Source organism: Protopterus annectens, chromosome 3.part1 (assembly GCF_019279795.1).
Source record: "Protopterus annectens isolate FY-2018-M chromosome 3.part1, PAN1.0, whole genome shotgun sequence".
Classification (NCBI taxonomy): domain Eukaryota; kingdom Metazoa; phylum Chordata; order Ceratodontiformes; family Protopteridae; genus Protopterus; species Protopterus annectens.
Genome location: NC_056732.1, coordinates 179,914,464 through 179,928,384, shown reverse-complemented (window position 1 = coordinate 179,928,384; position 13,921 = coordinate 179,914,464). Strand labels below are relative to the sequence as shown.

The 13,921-nt window shown below is 43.5% G+C and overlaps 1 protein-coding gene across 1 annotated transcript in view; it reads left to right on the top strand.

Moving 5' to 3' along the window:
- ITGB1 (integrin subunit beta 1) overlaps nucleotides 1-13,921 on the top strand; it is an 823,672-nt gene that overhangs the window by 486,633 nt on the left and 323,118 nt on the right. Inside the window, exon 11 of the mRNA XM_044066189.1 lies at nucleotides 8,110-8,262. Within this exon, the coding sequence (XP_043922124.1) occupies nucleotides 8,110-8,262 (153 nt within the window). The remainder of the gene's footprint in view (nucleotides 1-8,109; nucleotides 8,263-13,921) is intronic.

Here is a 13,921-nt window from a genome sequence, read left to right as displayed (position 1 = left end):
ACAGATTCACTGCTAAGTAAGAATAAAATGTGACCACATTTAATAGAAGGACTAATGAAGCCGCGGTGGTGCAGCGGTAGCGTTGTCAACCTCACAGCAAGAGGTTCTCCCGTTCGATTCACGGCTGGAGTGCCTTCTGTGTGGAGTCTGTATGTCCTCCCCGTGGTAGAGTGGTGTTCGAAAGACATGTGTGAATGGGCGTCCCTTCATTGAAGGTTGGGCGTTGAGCTGGCACCTTGGCACAGTAAAAATCTACTGCCAATCATTAGCAGACTGGAGTTCTGCTGTGGCGACCCCTAACCGGGAAAAGCCGAAAGAACAACTCATGTAAATAATACAAAAGAATTGGAAAATTCTGAAAACTATGCCTGAGTTGGGCAGATGGTGGACCTAGTTTTACTTACAAGAATTGTAAGCACTAGGAGGAGATTGCGCTATAAAGATTTAAAAACAAAGATGGTAGGGTCAGTAATAGACTGGGGACATTTCCTTGTAGTAACTGTTGTTGCTGCAAAGATATTAAGTGCACCACTTTTTTACATCCAGTAACAAAGAAACATGTATGTTTCATTGTTATGCCACTTGAAATGCTACTTATGTTTATCTAGGAACATGCTTAAAATGTTCATGTTTATATTGGCAAATGTAGTAGTAAATTTAAAGATTGCATCATTGAGCACAAGTCCGATATACAAAGTGGCGTATGGACAAATGTATTGGCAAAGCATGTTCTAAGTGTGACCCCACTCACAAATTTAGTTTTAGGATTATTAATATGGTTTACAAGAGTATTAGAGAAGGTGACATGAATTATATTTTGGAAAACTGTGAATATATTTGGATCATAAGGCTTAAAGATTTGTTTCCAGGGCTGCATAGTACAGTCAGTTTAAAACCTGATGTTCATCGTGCATACAGCTGCAGTCATAACAGATGGGTTCTCCTGCCGTCAGGCGGGTCCTCGGTCGGCCGAATTCCAAAGTCTAGGTCTGGCGTCTGTTGTCGTCGCTTCTTCTTCCCTGACGTCAGTGCAACAGGGGTATAAAGGAACCTGCCGACACCATTTTCTTCAGTCTTTCTTGCCGCGCGGTGCCCAAAGCAGAAGCAGTTCGCAAGTGCCGGTCGGCCAGCTCCTGAAATTACGAAAATTTTGAAACCGAAGTCTTCTTGAAAGCTAAGTACCCCGTTGGGGAAACTTTTCTTGCCTCAGACCGATGTCAGACAAAGTTAATTGTATTTCTTGTGGGAAGAAAATACTGCATAAGGATTTCCATTCCCTCTGTTTACCTTGTTTAGGCCCAGACCACGACGTCTCGGTTTGTCGCTTTTGTGCTACATTCAACAAATGCACCATTAAGCGTCGGGCAGAGTTCGCCCAGCATTATTTTGGAAAAGCATTTAACTATATTATGTCGTCGGATACTCCGACTCCAGTTTTGTCTAAAAAACGCAAAGATAAGGACAGACACACTAGGTCCGCGGCCTCTACCGACACCACGCCAAAGCCGACTACACGTGGTCCGGTTCTCAGCGAGGCGCCTATGCAGCCCCTGACTACAGACGACACTTCTTTGGCGGTGTCTCATGTGCCCGAGGTCGCAGGCTCCTCGGCCCACACACCGACTACAGATACCGAAGCCACTCTTGGCGTTGAACCTCAAAATGTGGACAGGTCCACCTCCACTCAAGGTGTCTTCAGACCTTCCTCTTCTTTCTCCATCAAGGCTTTCACTAAGTCTAAAGCAACCATGCCCTCTGAGATAACCTACACAGGGCCCATCTCCAGGCCCCATGCCTAAAAAACAGATGCTTAAAATGGCTGAGGATTTAATTACTCTTATCAGGGGTTCTCAACCCCCACCGGACAAAAGGCCCAGAGTGGAGGAAGATTCCCCCTCCTCTGATCAGGGCTCCATTATTTCAGAGCACTCTGATCAGGAACATTCTTACTCCCCTTTTGAAGACTCTGATGCGGTGGAGTCCATCCCTTCTGTATCCCCCCCCAGAGAATTACTCATTTGGGGAAACTTTGCATACCTTAAGGGAACACTTCCACTGGGAAGGCCAAGATTATTCAGATTCCAAGAAAAGGCTTAGGGAATTTCTCTTGCTACCTCAGCACAGGCCTCTGGCTATACCTCCTGTCTTGGACATCCTAGATGATGTTTACTCGGAGGCCTGCCTTAACCCAGACACTCTGCCTCCAGCTCCAGTTAAGCCTGACAGGTAATACAGGGTTCCTGACTCACACCAATTTCTATACAAAAGCCATGCTGCTGACCCAGAAACCATCTCACAGAGCCCCAAGGGAGTTAAGGCCTCCACTGCTAAAAATCCATTACCTTCCGAGAGAGATTCCAGATCCTTAGGTGGGGAAAAAAGGTATATACCTCGGCTACCTTAACCATGAGGGCCGTAAACTGTCAGTTCCATATGCTAAAATACCAACAGTTTTTGTTATCACAATTGAAAAGTAAATTGTCACAACCTGAACAACCAGACTTGAAGGAGTTGCAGGGTTTGATGCATAGTGCAGAACAAGTGGGTAAGCATACCTTACAATGTGGTTTTGATGCTCTAGAGGCCTCATGTAGAGCTGCTGTTACAGGATCAGTCATACATAGACATGCCTGGCTCAAGGAACAAGCCTTGCCTGATCATGTCAAAGCTAAATTACTAGACTCCCCTCTTCAAAAGGATGTACTATTTGGTGCTAATGCTGAGGAGGTATTAAGGAAAATGGAGGAAAAGGCTAAATCAATGCAAACTGTGAAAGACTTTCTACAGGTACAACCCCCACGTTTCAGTAGAAATTGGCCTTCCAAAAATTGGTCCTTTCCTGCCACGGACAGACCCCAAAGAGGCAGATACAGGCGCCCGAGGGGCAGAGGACAACCCCAAGGATCGTTTAGAGGCAGACAGTGGCAAGCTCCTACACAAAGAGGTGGTGAGGATAACTCGCAATCTTTCAGAAAGCAAACCCAATGACTTTCCCCTTTGCATGCCAAGCAAGTCTCAAATGGCAGCCCCCTTAGGAGGAAAGCTGGCATTATTTTCAAAATAATTGGCATATTGTCACAAAAGACAAATGGATCCTGGACATTATAAACAGAGGCTACAGATTTCATTTTCACACCCTTCCAAAAATGAGAGGCATGCCAAACCTGCCACACGATCAAAGGGCAGAGGCACAAAGGCAAATTACAGATCTCAAACATGAAAGCTATTCAAGAGGTACCTACGCACGAACAAGGTCAAGGTTTTTATTCCAGGCTATTTCTGGTACCAAGGAAGGGAAAAGATTGGAGACCTATTTTGGACCTATCCATCCTAAACACATTTCTACTCGTACCAAAATTCAAGATGCTTACTCTACAGCAACTTCTTTCCATACTGGGCAAGGAGTCTTGGCTGGTAACATTGGACCTCAAGGAGGCATACCTGCATGTCCCAATCAGACAAAATTGCAGAAGGTACCTCAGATTTCTTGCAGGTTCAACCCATTATCAATTCTCTGCATTGCCCTTTGGCTTATCTACTGCGCCCAGAGTATTCACGAAATGCCTGGCATCAGTAATTGCCTACTGCAGACTTCAAGGGATACAAATATACCCCTATTTGGATGACTGCCTGATCCAAGCGGACAACAAGCACATTCTTCTGAAACATCTGGCTTATGTAATAATGTTGTTTAACTCTCTGGGATACACAGTCAACAAAAAGAAATCAAGACTAATACCCTCTCGGAAGATAATTTTCCTGGGTGCCAACTTGGACACAAACACCCAGATGATCTACCTCACGCCAGAGAAGCAGGGGCAACTAATTCAACACTTCAGAGCACTAGCAAATTGCACCAGGCTGACTGCAGGGAAAATCCTGCAGGCTCTGGGATTCATGGCATCTTGCATCTTACTAATCCCATGTGCAAAGCTGCATATGAGGAAACTACAATGGTACCTGAAAAACGTATGGTCTCAACACAACCACAGTTTGGAAACAATAATACCACTAATTCCATGTCTGCAAAAGGAATTTCTGTGGTGGGCTCAAGCATGCCAATCAAACACAGGTCTTCCATTCAGCAAGGCTCAAGCAAATCAAGTCATCACAACAGATGCCTCGGACTACGCCTGGGGGCGCACATGACAGATCGGTGCATTCAGGGCAAATGGTCCCAAAAAGAAAAGCACCTTCACATCAATCAAAAGGAAATGCTAGCAGTAATAAATGCTATTATAGCTTTCAAGGACCTTCTACAACCAGGTCAACTATTGATAAGAATGGACACCACCACAGTTATGTGGTACATAAACAGGGAGGAACACATTCATATCCCCTATGCAGACTGGCCATGTCACTTTGGTACATGGCCATGGACTTACAAATCGAACTACAAGCACAGTACTTGCCAGGCAAGGAAAACACGCTGGCAGACAACCTAAGCAGGAATATGACAGATCCACACAAATGGAAATTGCATCCAAAAGTTTTTACAGAAATAATCCAAGAATGGGGAAGGCCAGACATAGATCTCTTTGCCTCCCACAAAAATCACCAATTGACAAAATTCTGCTCAAGGATTTTCCATCCAAAGGCCTGGAGAGTGGACGCTCTCTCTATCAGTTGGACATCAATGACAGTTTGCCTTCCCACCTCTTCCTCTGCTGCCCAAAGTTCTATTGAAAACCAGAGCAGACAGACCAAAGATGATTCTCGTTGCTCCGGACTGGCCAAGGCAACACTGGTACCCACTCCTGAGGAGTCTGACGCATTCCCCACCATGGACCCTGCCTCTAATGCCTCCTCTTCTGACTCAGCACAGCTGCAAAACTCTTCACAGCCAGCTAAAAACACTCAACCTAGCCGCATGGAAGATTCCTTAGCATCACAATAGACCCTACTCTCCAAGAAGGTGCAGGATGTCATTTTGGAGGCCAGAAGGCCGTCAACTAGAAAAGCTTACTCCGCAAAATGGAAACGGTTTTGTGTCTGGAATGAGAAAAAGGGCCAGGATCCTGGAAAACTGAATTTACCTCAGATACTACAGTATTTAGCTGAGCTGCTAGCAGTGGACTTTCATTCTCCTCCATCAAAATCCATGCCTCAGCCATTTCTGCAGAATACAACACTGATCCACCTTTATTCTCTCACCCTCTCTTAAGACAGTTCCTCAGAGGGGCTAAGAATCTAAGACCCCCAAGGAATCAACCAATACCTGCTTGGGATCTTAATTTCATTCTGGAAAAACTGACCTTGCCTCCCTTTGAGCCAGCTGCCTCATCAGATTTGCAATATTTGTCCTGGAAAACAGCTTTCCTTCTGGCTTTTACCTCAGCTCGTAGAGTTTCAGAACTACAAGCTCTCATGGCTGTGCAGCCTTTTATCATTTTCCATCAGGACAGAGTTTCCTTACGAACCAACCCGTCCTTTATGCCTAAAGTGGTATCCAGGGTAGCTTTAAATCAGGCCATACATTTACCTACTTTTTATCCTAATCCTCAAAACAAAGGGGAGAGATTATTACATTCCTTGGACATCCACAGACAACTGCGTTATTATTTGGACAGAACAAAGCCTTTCAGAAAATCAGAACAGCTCTGTGTCCTTTGCTGTAGGAGCTCAAGGAAAGCCAATTTCCAAACAGACAATCTCAAAATGGATAGCCCACTGCATACGCTTTTGCTATTCTTTTCATGGCAAAACTGTACCTACAGGCATCAGATCTCATTCCACCAGGGCCACAGCCACCTCTGCAGCTTTCCTCAGAGGAGTTCCTACCAAAGATATTTTGCAAGCAGCCACTTGGAGTTCTGTGCATACCTTCTCCAAGCACTACAACCTACCTTTATACTCCAAAACTAGAGCAGGCTTTGCCACTGCAGTCTTGCAGGGCATTTTGGCTCCTAGTTCCACCTAGTGCCTACCACCCCTTTCTTAGCTTTGGGATTCTACCTATCTGTTATGACTGCAGCTGTATGCACGATGAACATAGTACAGTTTTGTACCTACCATAAATGTAGATGTTAGAGTGCTATTACAGCTGCAGTCCAGGTTTCCTTCCCTCCTTCCCCTCTTGGGACAGGCCTATAGACGCCAACATCCTCATACAACCTGATTGGGGTATTCATTTATGATGTATTTACTTGCAACTACTGTATTTTGATTATATTGCACTGCATTATTACCCACATTTATGTATTACCTTCCTTCTGGGGGCACCTGACATCTGGGGCAAGAAAAACTGAAGAAAATGGCGTCGGCTGGTTCCTTTATACTCTTGTCGCACTGACATCAGGGAAGAAGCGACGACATCCGACGCCGGACCTAGACTTTGAAATTCGGCCGACCGAGGACCCGCCTGACGGCAGGAGAACCCATCTGTTACGACTGCAGCTGTATTAGCACTCGAACATCTACATTTATGGTAGGTACAAAACTGTACTTTTTAGTTAAGAACCAAATGCATTATTGAATTATTTATTTTAACTGTGCACATGTAGTCTGTATTTTTATATGTTATCTTTGCATATATTTTTATTGGATGACTGTCATGTGATCAACTGATTTGTAATATAAATTGGATGGTTTTTAATAGCTTGTTAACACTGAAGAAGGGGGGAAGCCCATAAGCTTTGCACCTATACTTTTTTGTTTTAATAAATAGTTGGAGCTTGTCTACTTTTTTTTTTGCACTCAGTTGTCAATAAATAAGTTTTTGGTATGAAAACAACAATATACAGCTAAGTGTAAGAAATGTAAAGCTGAAGCATTAAGACTTGCCAGCAAGGCTGCTTGTAGCAAGATATGTTTATGCTAGCTTTTCCCTATGCTTTCTCTGGCTGCTGCACTGTTTTTTGTTTTTATAGGTTCATAGGTTGGTACTAGGCTATCAGCCCTAGGGCCTATACAAGCCTAGCCATAACAATTCCCTGGCTATTTCTTCCCACATTATTTACTTTCCTCAACAGCGAACTCCTCACTGCTCTCCAAGTGCTCATACTCTGTAATCTAAGCATCGAGGGAGCCAGATGATGGTTGGATTAGCTGTTGGGCACCATCAGGTGAGTTCCTCTTACTCCAGGTAGCACAGGAGAAATTAAAAGCAGCACAGAATATACTTTGCTAAGCCCAAGAGGTACTAATATAGCTGCCTCCGGCTTTCCACTTCTAGTAAGCCTACAAACATGTACGTGAATGTATCATTGTGTTAGGAGGTTGCAGTCTGTATCTGAAATGTTCCATGCTGCTGTAGTGGCTGTATTGTCTAGACTTTTACTTCTGAAACAAAAGATAAATGATTGCTAAACTCCTTGCTTATCCTTGACAGGCTTCTCCTGACTTCTATGTACTGCACACATTCTTTGAGTTTTTGTCAGTCTCTTACTGCCTTGTTTGAAAGATGTCATTGTTTCCCCTTATTTTGCTGGCTTTTGAATAAATACTACTTGGTGCAATTGTTAATTCCTTGCTTTCCTTTCTTATTGCTCTTTAAAAAAAACTTATTTTCCATGGTTTGCTTTCTGAAAGGCTTATTTTTCCTCCCCTCTCATAGCAGTGCCATCATGCATAGCAGCCACTTATACAAGTCCACTCTTCTGTTTTTTTTTTTTTTTTTAATTGATCTACAGCTAATGATGTCTTATTGTTGCATTGTATTAGTTATGAATTGTTATTCACAAAGCATCCTTTTGCCTGAAGATCTTCCCTCAAGTCATGTGGAAGCCACCCCATTAAACTCTTCCCACATTTCTCTTTTTTTTTTTCTTTCTTAATTTTGGGGTACCTCTTACCACATAAGCACATTCACAGGTCTGGGAACTATAGGTATGATTTAATTCTGTTCGTCTAATTTTCAGAAAAATCATATCTTGGTGTTCAGTAGTAGTAGGATATATCAGACAAGACAAAACTTTCCCTATTATAATTTCCAAGATGAAGACAGGTGCTACATGTTTTTTTTTTTTTTAAACCTTGTATGTATCTATTAACCTGGACTGTAGCTCAGTTTTGTAGATTAGTTTAGTCAGTGTTGTGTATAGCTGTTGTGGTATTTCTGCTTTTACAAATGTGCTTCTATTCTTTGTTAATAATTGCACTTTGCTTTAGTCTTTGTCTTCAGAAATTATCTTTGAAAACAAAAAACTTCCTGAAGGTGTAACCATAAGCTTCAAGTCGTACTGTAAGAATGGTGTAAATGGAACTGGAGAAAATGGAAGGAAGTGCTCCAATATTTCTATTGGTGATGAGGTACGTTTTATTGCATAATGTTCTGCTTAAGAGATTTTTTAACAAATTAATTTGTCCCATTAGTCTGCCCTTTGCATGCATTAGTTTCCTCTTGCTTGTTATTTCAGTCACTACTTTGATATACAGGTTAGATCTAAATGTAATGTATCAAGCCGGTTAGCCCAATGTTATCAGTTGCCCCTGTCATCTGCATCAAAAATTAGATTTCTTTTGACACGTGGTATTGGAGATAAAAATTCTCATGATCCGAGTACTTTGTATAATTTGTTAATGTGACTTAAGTATTCCTTTTTTCATGTCAAGCTTTAGAGTTGTAGTAAGCTGCATTTTTTCAGTCATTCATCCATTTGTTCATCCTTGTTGACCTCTGCATAATAGGAGCTCAGATGGTCAGACAATAACTTTGGAGGGCTATTTAGATATGACAGAGTTTAATTTTTTTTGTGGTTCGTTGGTTCTTGGTTAAGAGTTGTGTATAATCTCGTTCTTTAACCACAGTGCTGTGAGTGCAAAGCAACTTGTCTTTGGCAGCAAATACAAGAGTTAAAATTGCTGACTCCTCAGTCATGTCCATTCAACCAAACTAGTCACCTTTCATAACTGTAAATAAGGGATTTATTTAATCTAGTTGTAGCAGATTCCTGAGCAGTGAGTGAGGATCTGATAGTCATTGAGAGCATCACTGCTTTTACCAAATCCTTTATCTGCTTTAATTCTCTCATTCCCTTTTGCTTAAGGCCAGGTTTATAACTGAAATGAGTCTGTGAACCAACTCATTTACCTGGTTAACACATGGTAAATAAGCTAAAATGTAGCGAGCCTAAGCTTGGGCCGTCTGTGGAGTTATGATTAGGTACATCTCCGTCAACAGTTTGACTGCATTTTGTAACATGAGATAAAACAAAGTTTATAGCACTCACAGCTTATCATTTTACATGTTTCAGTGCAAGGAAGGACTGCAAGACTGCAAAGAAAGTTGATTTACCCATGGACGTGTTCATGTGACACCCCAAATGTATAATGATACTGCAAGACAGTTCATTAGTGAATAGATGATTAAATGCAGCTGGTAATTTCAGCATTGAAACTGTATGTACCAGCCAGTCATGCAATTTTTGTTAAAGGTAAAACAAAAACTGTGAGCAGCAGTTTTAACTGCCTTGGCTAAGCTTTATGGTAAAGAACTCCACATAGTGTACATAGGTATAGCTGGTATCTGGTATTTGGAAGCAGATCCAAATGTGTTAATTGACAAGCCATCTAAGGGTACTAAAGGAAGTGTTTGAATGGGGCAGTGCACACATTGCATTGTATGCTACAAACAAAGCCTTTACTGAGGAAGAATACTCAGACAAGATTGGACTCCCAGATCCTAACCCAGGGAGTTAACAACAGGATGGAAAAAAACAAGTGCATTATAATGCGTCTACATTGAAGAATGGAAATATCCTAGATTTCTGGAGAAGACATGTGGGCTTTGTGTGAGACCATGTGTTGGTGTTTGTGTAAACTGCAGAAAAGTATACACAGATAGTGAAGGAGATTTGAATGTTTCACCGAGCCTGTGACCTTTTGTCAGGCATAAGAGTTAGTTGACTCCATAGTTACATCAGTTAGCAGGTAGAAATGGTAGATGTTCTTCATCTCACATTGCTGCAGTCCTGACACTTGGGTAGTCCGCTGTCCACGGTCGGCCCGAATATCAAAGTATGAGGCTGACGTCGGTCATGGCGCATTTAACTGACGTCAGGACGTCAGGGTACAAATGCGCATGACCGGCGTCATATCCCCAGTCTTTTTTGCCGCATGGTCCGATGCAGAAGCAGCATTGCAAGTGCCGGTTGGCGTTCTGAGATTTTTCGATTTAGAAGTTTCAGACCGAGTTCAAAGTTGGCTAAGTACCCGTTGGGAATATTTTAGTTTTTCTTGCCTCAGTCATTTACGGATGTCAGAAAAAGTTAATTGCGTTTCTTGTGGGAAACAGATACCGCATAGAGATTATCATACTTTGTGTATTCCTTGCTTAGGGCCTGAGCACGACGTTGTTGGCTGTCGCTCTTGTGCTAGATTTAATAAACGCACTATAAAGAGACGGTTGGATTGTGCAAGGTTAGTCTTTGGGAAGCGGTGCAATTATAACATGCCGTCGGATGCTCCGACGCCCGCTTCCTCGAAGAAGCGCAAGGACAAGGCAGTTAAGCCTAGGCTAGAAGAACCGTCTGTACCGGACGCCGGTTCTTTAGAGGTGTCGGTGGAGCCGGTGGCTCCACCGGAGATTTCTTTGTGTTCCCAGAGTGAGACCTTATTATTGCAGGATGTGGCCTCTCAGGAGGCAAGTCAGGCTGAGGGGGCTTCTCAGGTTACTATACTCCCCTCCCTTCCTAAGGTGGCTAGGCCCTCTCCTTCTGTTTCTAAGACTTCTCCCAGGAACAGGCCAGGTTTAGCTTCAGTTGGTGTTACTCCTAGCTCTTCAGGTACTATGCCCAAGAAGCATATGCTTAAAATGGCAAAAGATTTGATTACTTTAATTAGGGGTTCTATGCCCCCTCCTGCTAAGAGACCTAGGATGGAGCCTGAGCTGGGGGGTTTTGAGCATGCTTCAGATGTTTCAGAGCTGAAGACTTACAGGAGTACTCTCCTTATTCTGATTCTGATGTGGATGATTCTACTCCTTCTGCTGCTACTCCTGAGGATTTTTCTTTTTCAGAAACTCTTCATTCCATGAGGGAGCATTTTAAGTGGGAGGGTCAGGACTTCTCTGATTCCAGGAAACGGCTTAGGGAATTTCTGTTTTTACCCCAGCATAGGCCTTTGGCTATACCTCCTGTTTTGGATGTAGTGGAAGATGTTTTTACTGAGGCTTCTCTTAATCCTGATTCTTTGCCTCCTGCTCCTGTTAAACCGGATAGGTATTACAGGGTGCCTGAAGTTCATAAGTATCTTTTAAGAGTCCTAGGGCAGACCCAGAAACTGTTAGCCAGGGGCCTAAGGGTGTTAAGGCTTCTGTTGTTAAGAATCCGGTTCCTACAGACAAGGAGGCTAGGGCCTTGGATAGATGGGGAAAGAAAGTTTATACTTCTTCCACTCTTGCTATGAGGGCTCTGAATTGCCAGTTTCACATGTTGAAATACCAAAACTATCTCCTTTCACAATTGAAGTCTAAGGTTGATGCTCTGGCAGTAGGTATTGATTGTAAAGAGTTGCAAGATTTAGTACATGTTTCTGAACAGGTGGGTAAGCATTCTTTGCAATGTGGTTTTGATGCTGTACAGGCCTCGTCTAGGGTGGCTGCCACTGGGACTGTTCTTATGAGCACGCCTGGCTGAGGGATCAGAATTTGTCTGAACATGTTAAAACAAGGATTTTAGATGCTCCTTTACAATCTGACGTGTTGTTTGGTCCTCCTGTTGAGACAGTCTTGAAGAAAATGGAAGACAAGGCTAAGTCTATGCAGACTGTTAAAGATTTTTTGCAGGTCCAGCCTCCAAAGTTTAGTAGAAATTGGCCTACTAAGGGGTGGACGTATCCTTCTTATGATTCCCAGTCTAGGGGTAGATCTAGGCGTGGTAAGGCCAGAGCTCAGGGCTCTTTCAGGCCTAGGACAGGAGTTCTCCTGCACAGGCTTCGGGTGAGGGCAGGGGTCAGTCCTTTCGTAAGCAGACCCAATGACCTACCTTTTCAGCTGCCAGAGCCTGCTCGTCTGGCAGCACCTTTGGGAGGAAGGTTGGCACTTTTCAGAGAAAATTGGAGTTTAATTACCCAGGACAGATGGGTATTGGATATCATACACCACGGCTACAGGTTTTATTTCCGTACCTTGCCTCCTTTCAAAGGCATGCCAGACGTTCCTCCTCAACAAAGAATAGAGGCTCACAAACAAGTTTCTCTGTTGCTCCAACTAGGGGTCATACAGCCGGTCCCTCTGCCAGAAGTGGGCCTAGGATTTTATTCTCGCCTGTTCCTAGTACCAAAGAAGGGGAACACGTGGAGACCAATTTTGGATTTATCTATCCTCAACACTTATCTGGACATTCCCAAGTTCAAAATGTTGACGTTGCAGCAGCTTTTACCTCTGCTGGGCAAAGATCATTGGATGGTAACTTTGGATCTCAAGGAGGCTTACCTTCATGTTCCTATCAGACTCAGTTGCAGAAAGTATCTGCGTTTTCGAGCTGGGACTTCTCACTATCAGTTCTCTGCATTGCCCTTTGGCTTATCTACTGCGCCCAGAGTGTTCACGAAAGTTCTGGCTCCAGTGATAGCTTTCTTCAGACTAAAAGGAATACAGATCTATCCTTATTTGGACGACTGCCTAATACTGGCTCAAGGAAGAGAAGAGCTTCTTCATCATTTGGAATATGTGATAACAGTGCTAAGATGCCTAGGGTATTCTGTGAACGAAATAAAGTCCAGTCTAGTACCCTCTCAAGACATGTGCTTTCTGGGTGTGAGACTGAATACAGCAGCCCAGATGGCCTTTTTAACCCCGGACAAACAAAAGAGTCTATCCCTTTACTTCCATCAACTATCTCATCAGTCCGGGCTGACTGCAAGGACAGTCCTTCAAGCCTTAGGGTTCATGGCATCTTGTATTCTGGTGCTTCCCAATGCCAAACTGCATATGAGGAAGCTACAATGGTATCTCAAAAATGTATGGACACAGCACTGCCAGGATCTGGACACTGTCATTCAAATAATACCTTGCATTCAGAAGGAATTTTTGTGGTGGGCTCAGGAATGTCACCTAAACAAGGGACTCTCTGTGACCCGGCCAGAGGCAAGTCAGATTTTAACGACAGATGCCTCGGACAAAGCTTGGGGAGCTCATCTAAATGGAAAGTGGATACAAAACAAGTGGCCTGTCAGACTACATCTACATATCAACATGAAGGAGATGTTAGCAGTCCAGTTTGCATTAATAGCTTTCAAGGAATTCCTTCTTCCAGGACAGGTGTTGATTCTAACAGACAACACAACTGTCATGTGGTACATCAACAAGCAAGGGGGAACGCATTCTTATCCTCTATGCAGGCAAGCAATGATTTTGTGGGAGACTGCTCTCAGTTTACAGCTCAATCTTCAGGCAAGGTTTCTGCCAGGAGCACAGAACTCCTTAGCAGATGTGTTGAGCAGACGGATTATGGATCCCCACGAGTGGAAATTGGATCCTCATGTATTTCAGAAATTGACAGTGTCATGGGGAACTCCAGACATAGATCTGTTCGCTTCTCCACTGAACCATCAGCTGCCAAAGTTTTGCACAAAAAGGTTTCATCCCACAGCTTGGAGAGTGGATGCTCTTTCTTTCAGTTGGAGCAATCTTCATGTGTATGCCTTTCCACCTCTGCCTCTCCTCCCAAAGGTACTTCTGAAGGTCAGACAGGACAAGCCAAGGATGATTTTAATAGCTCCAGATTGGCCTCGACAGCACTGGTACCCATTACTAAGAAGTCTAGTACGGAAGCCTCCATGGCCTTCTTCCATGGCCTTTGCCTTCGATTCCACACCTGTTGTCACAGGTGGACAGCCATTTGCTCAATGTCAAGCTTCACTCTCTGCACCTAACAGCCTGGCATATTCTGTTTTGAACCATAATGGGCCTCCACTTCCTCAGCAAGTTTTGAATGTTATTTTGGAAGCTAGAAGGCCTAGTACAAGGAAAGTGTACGCT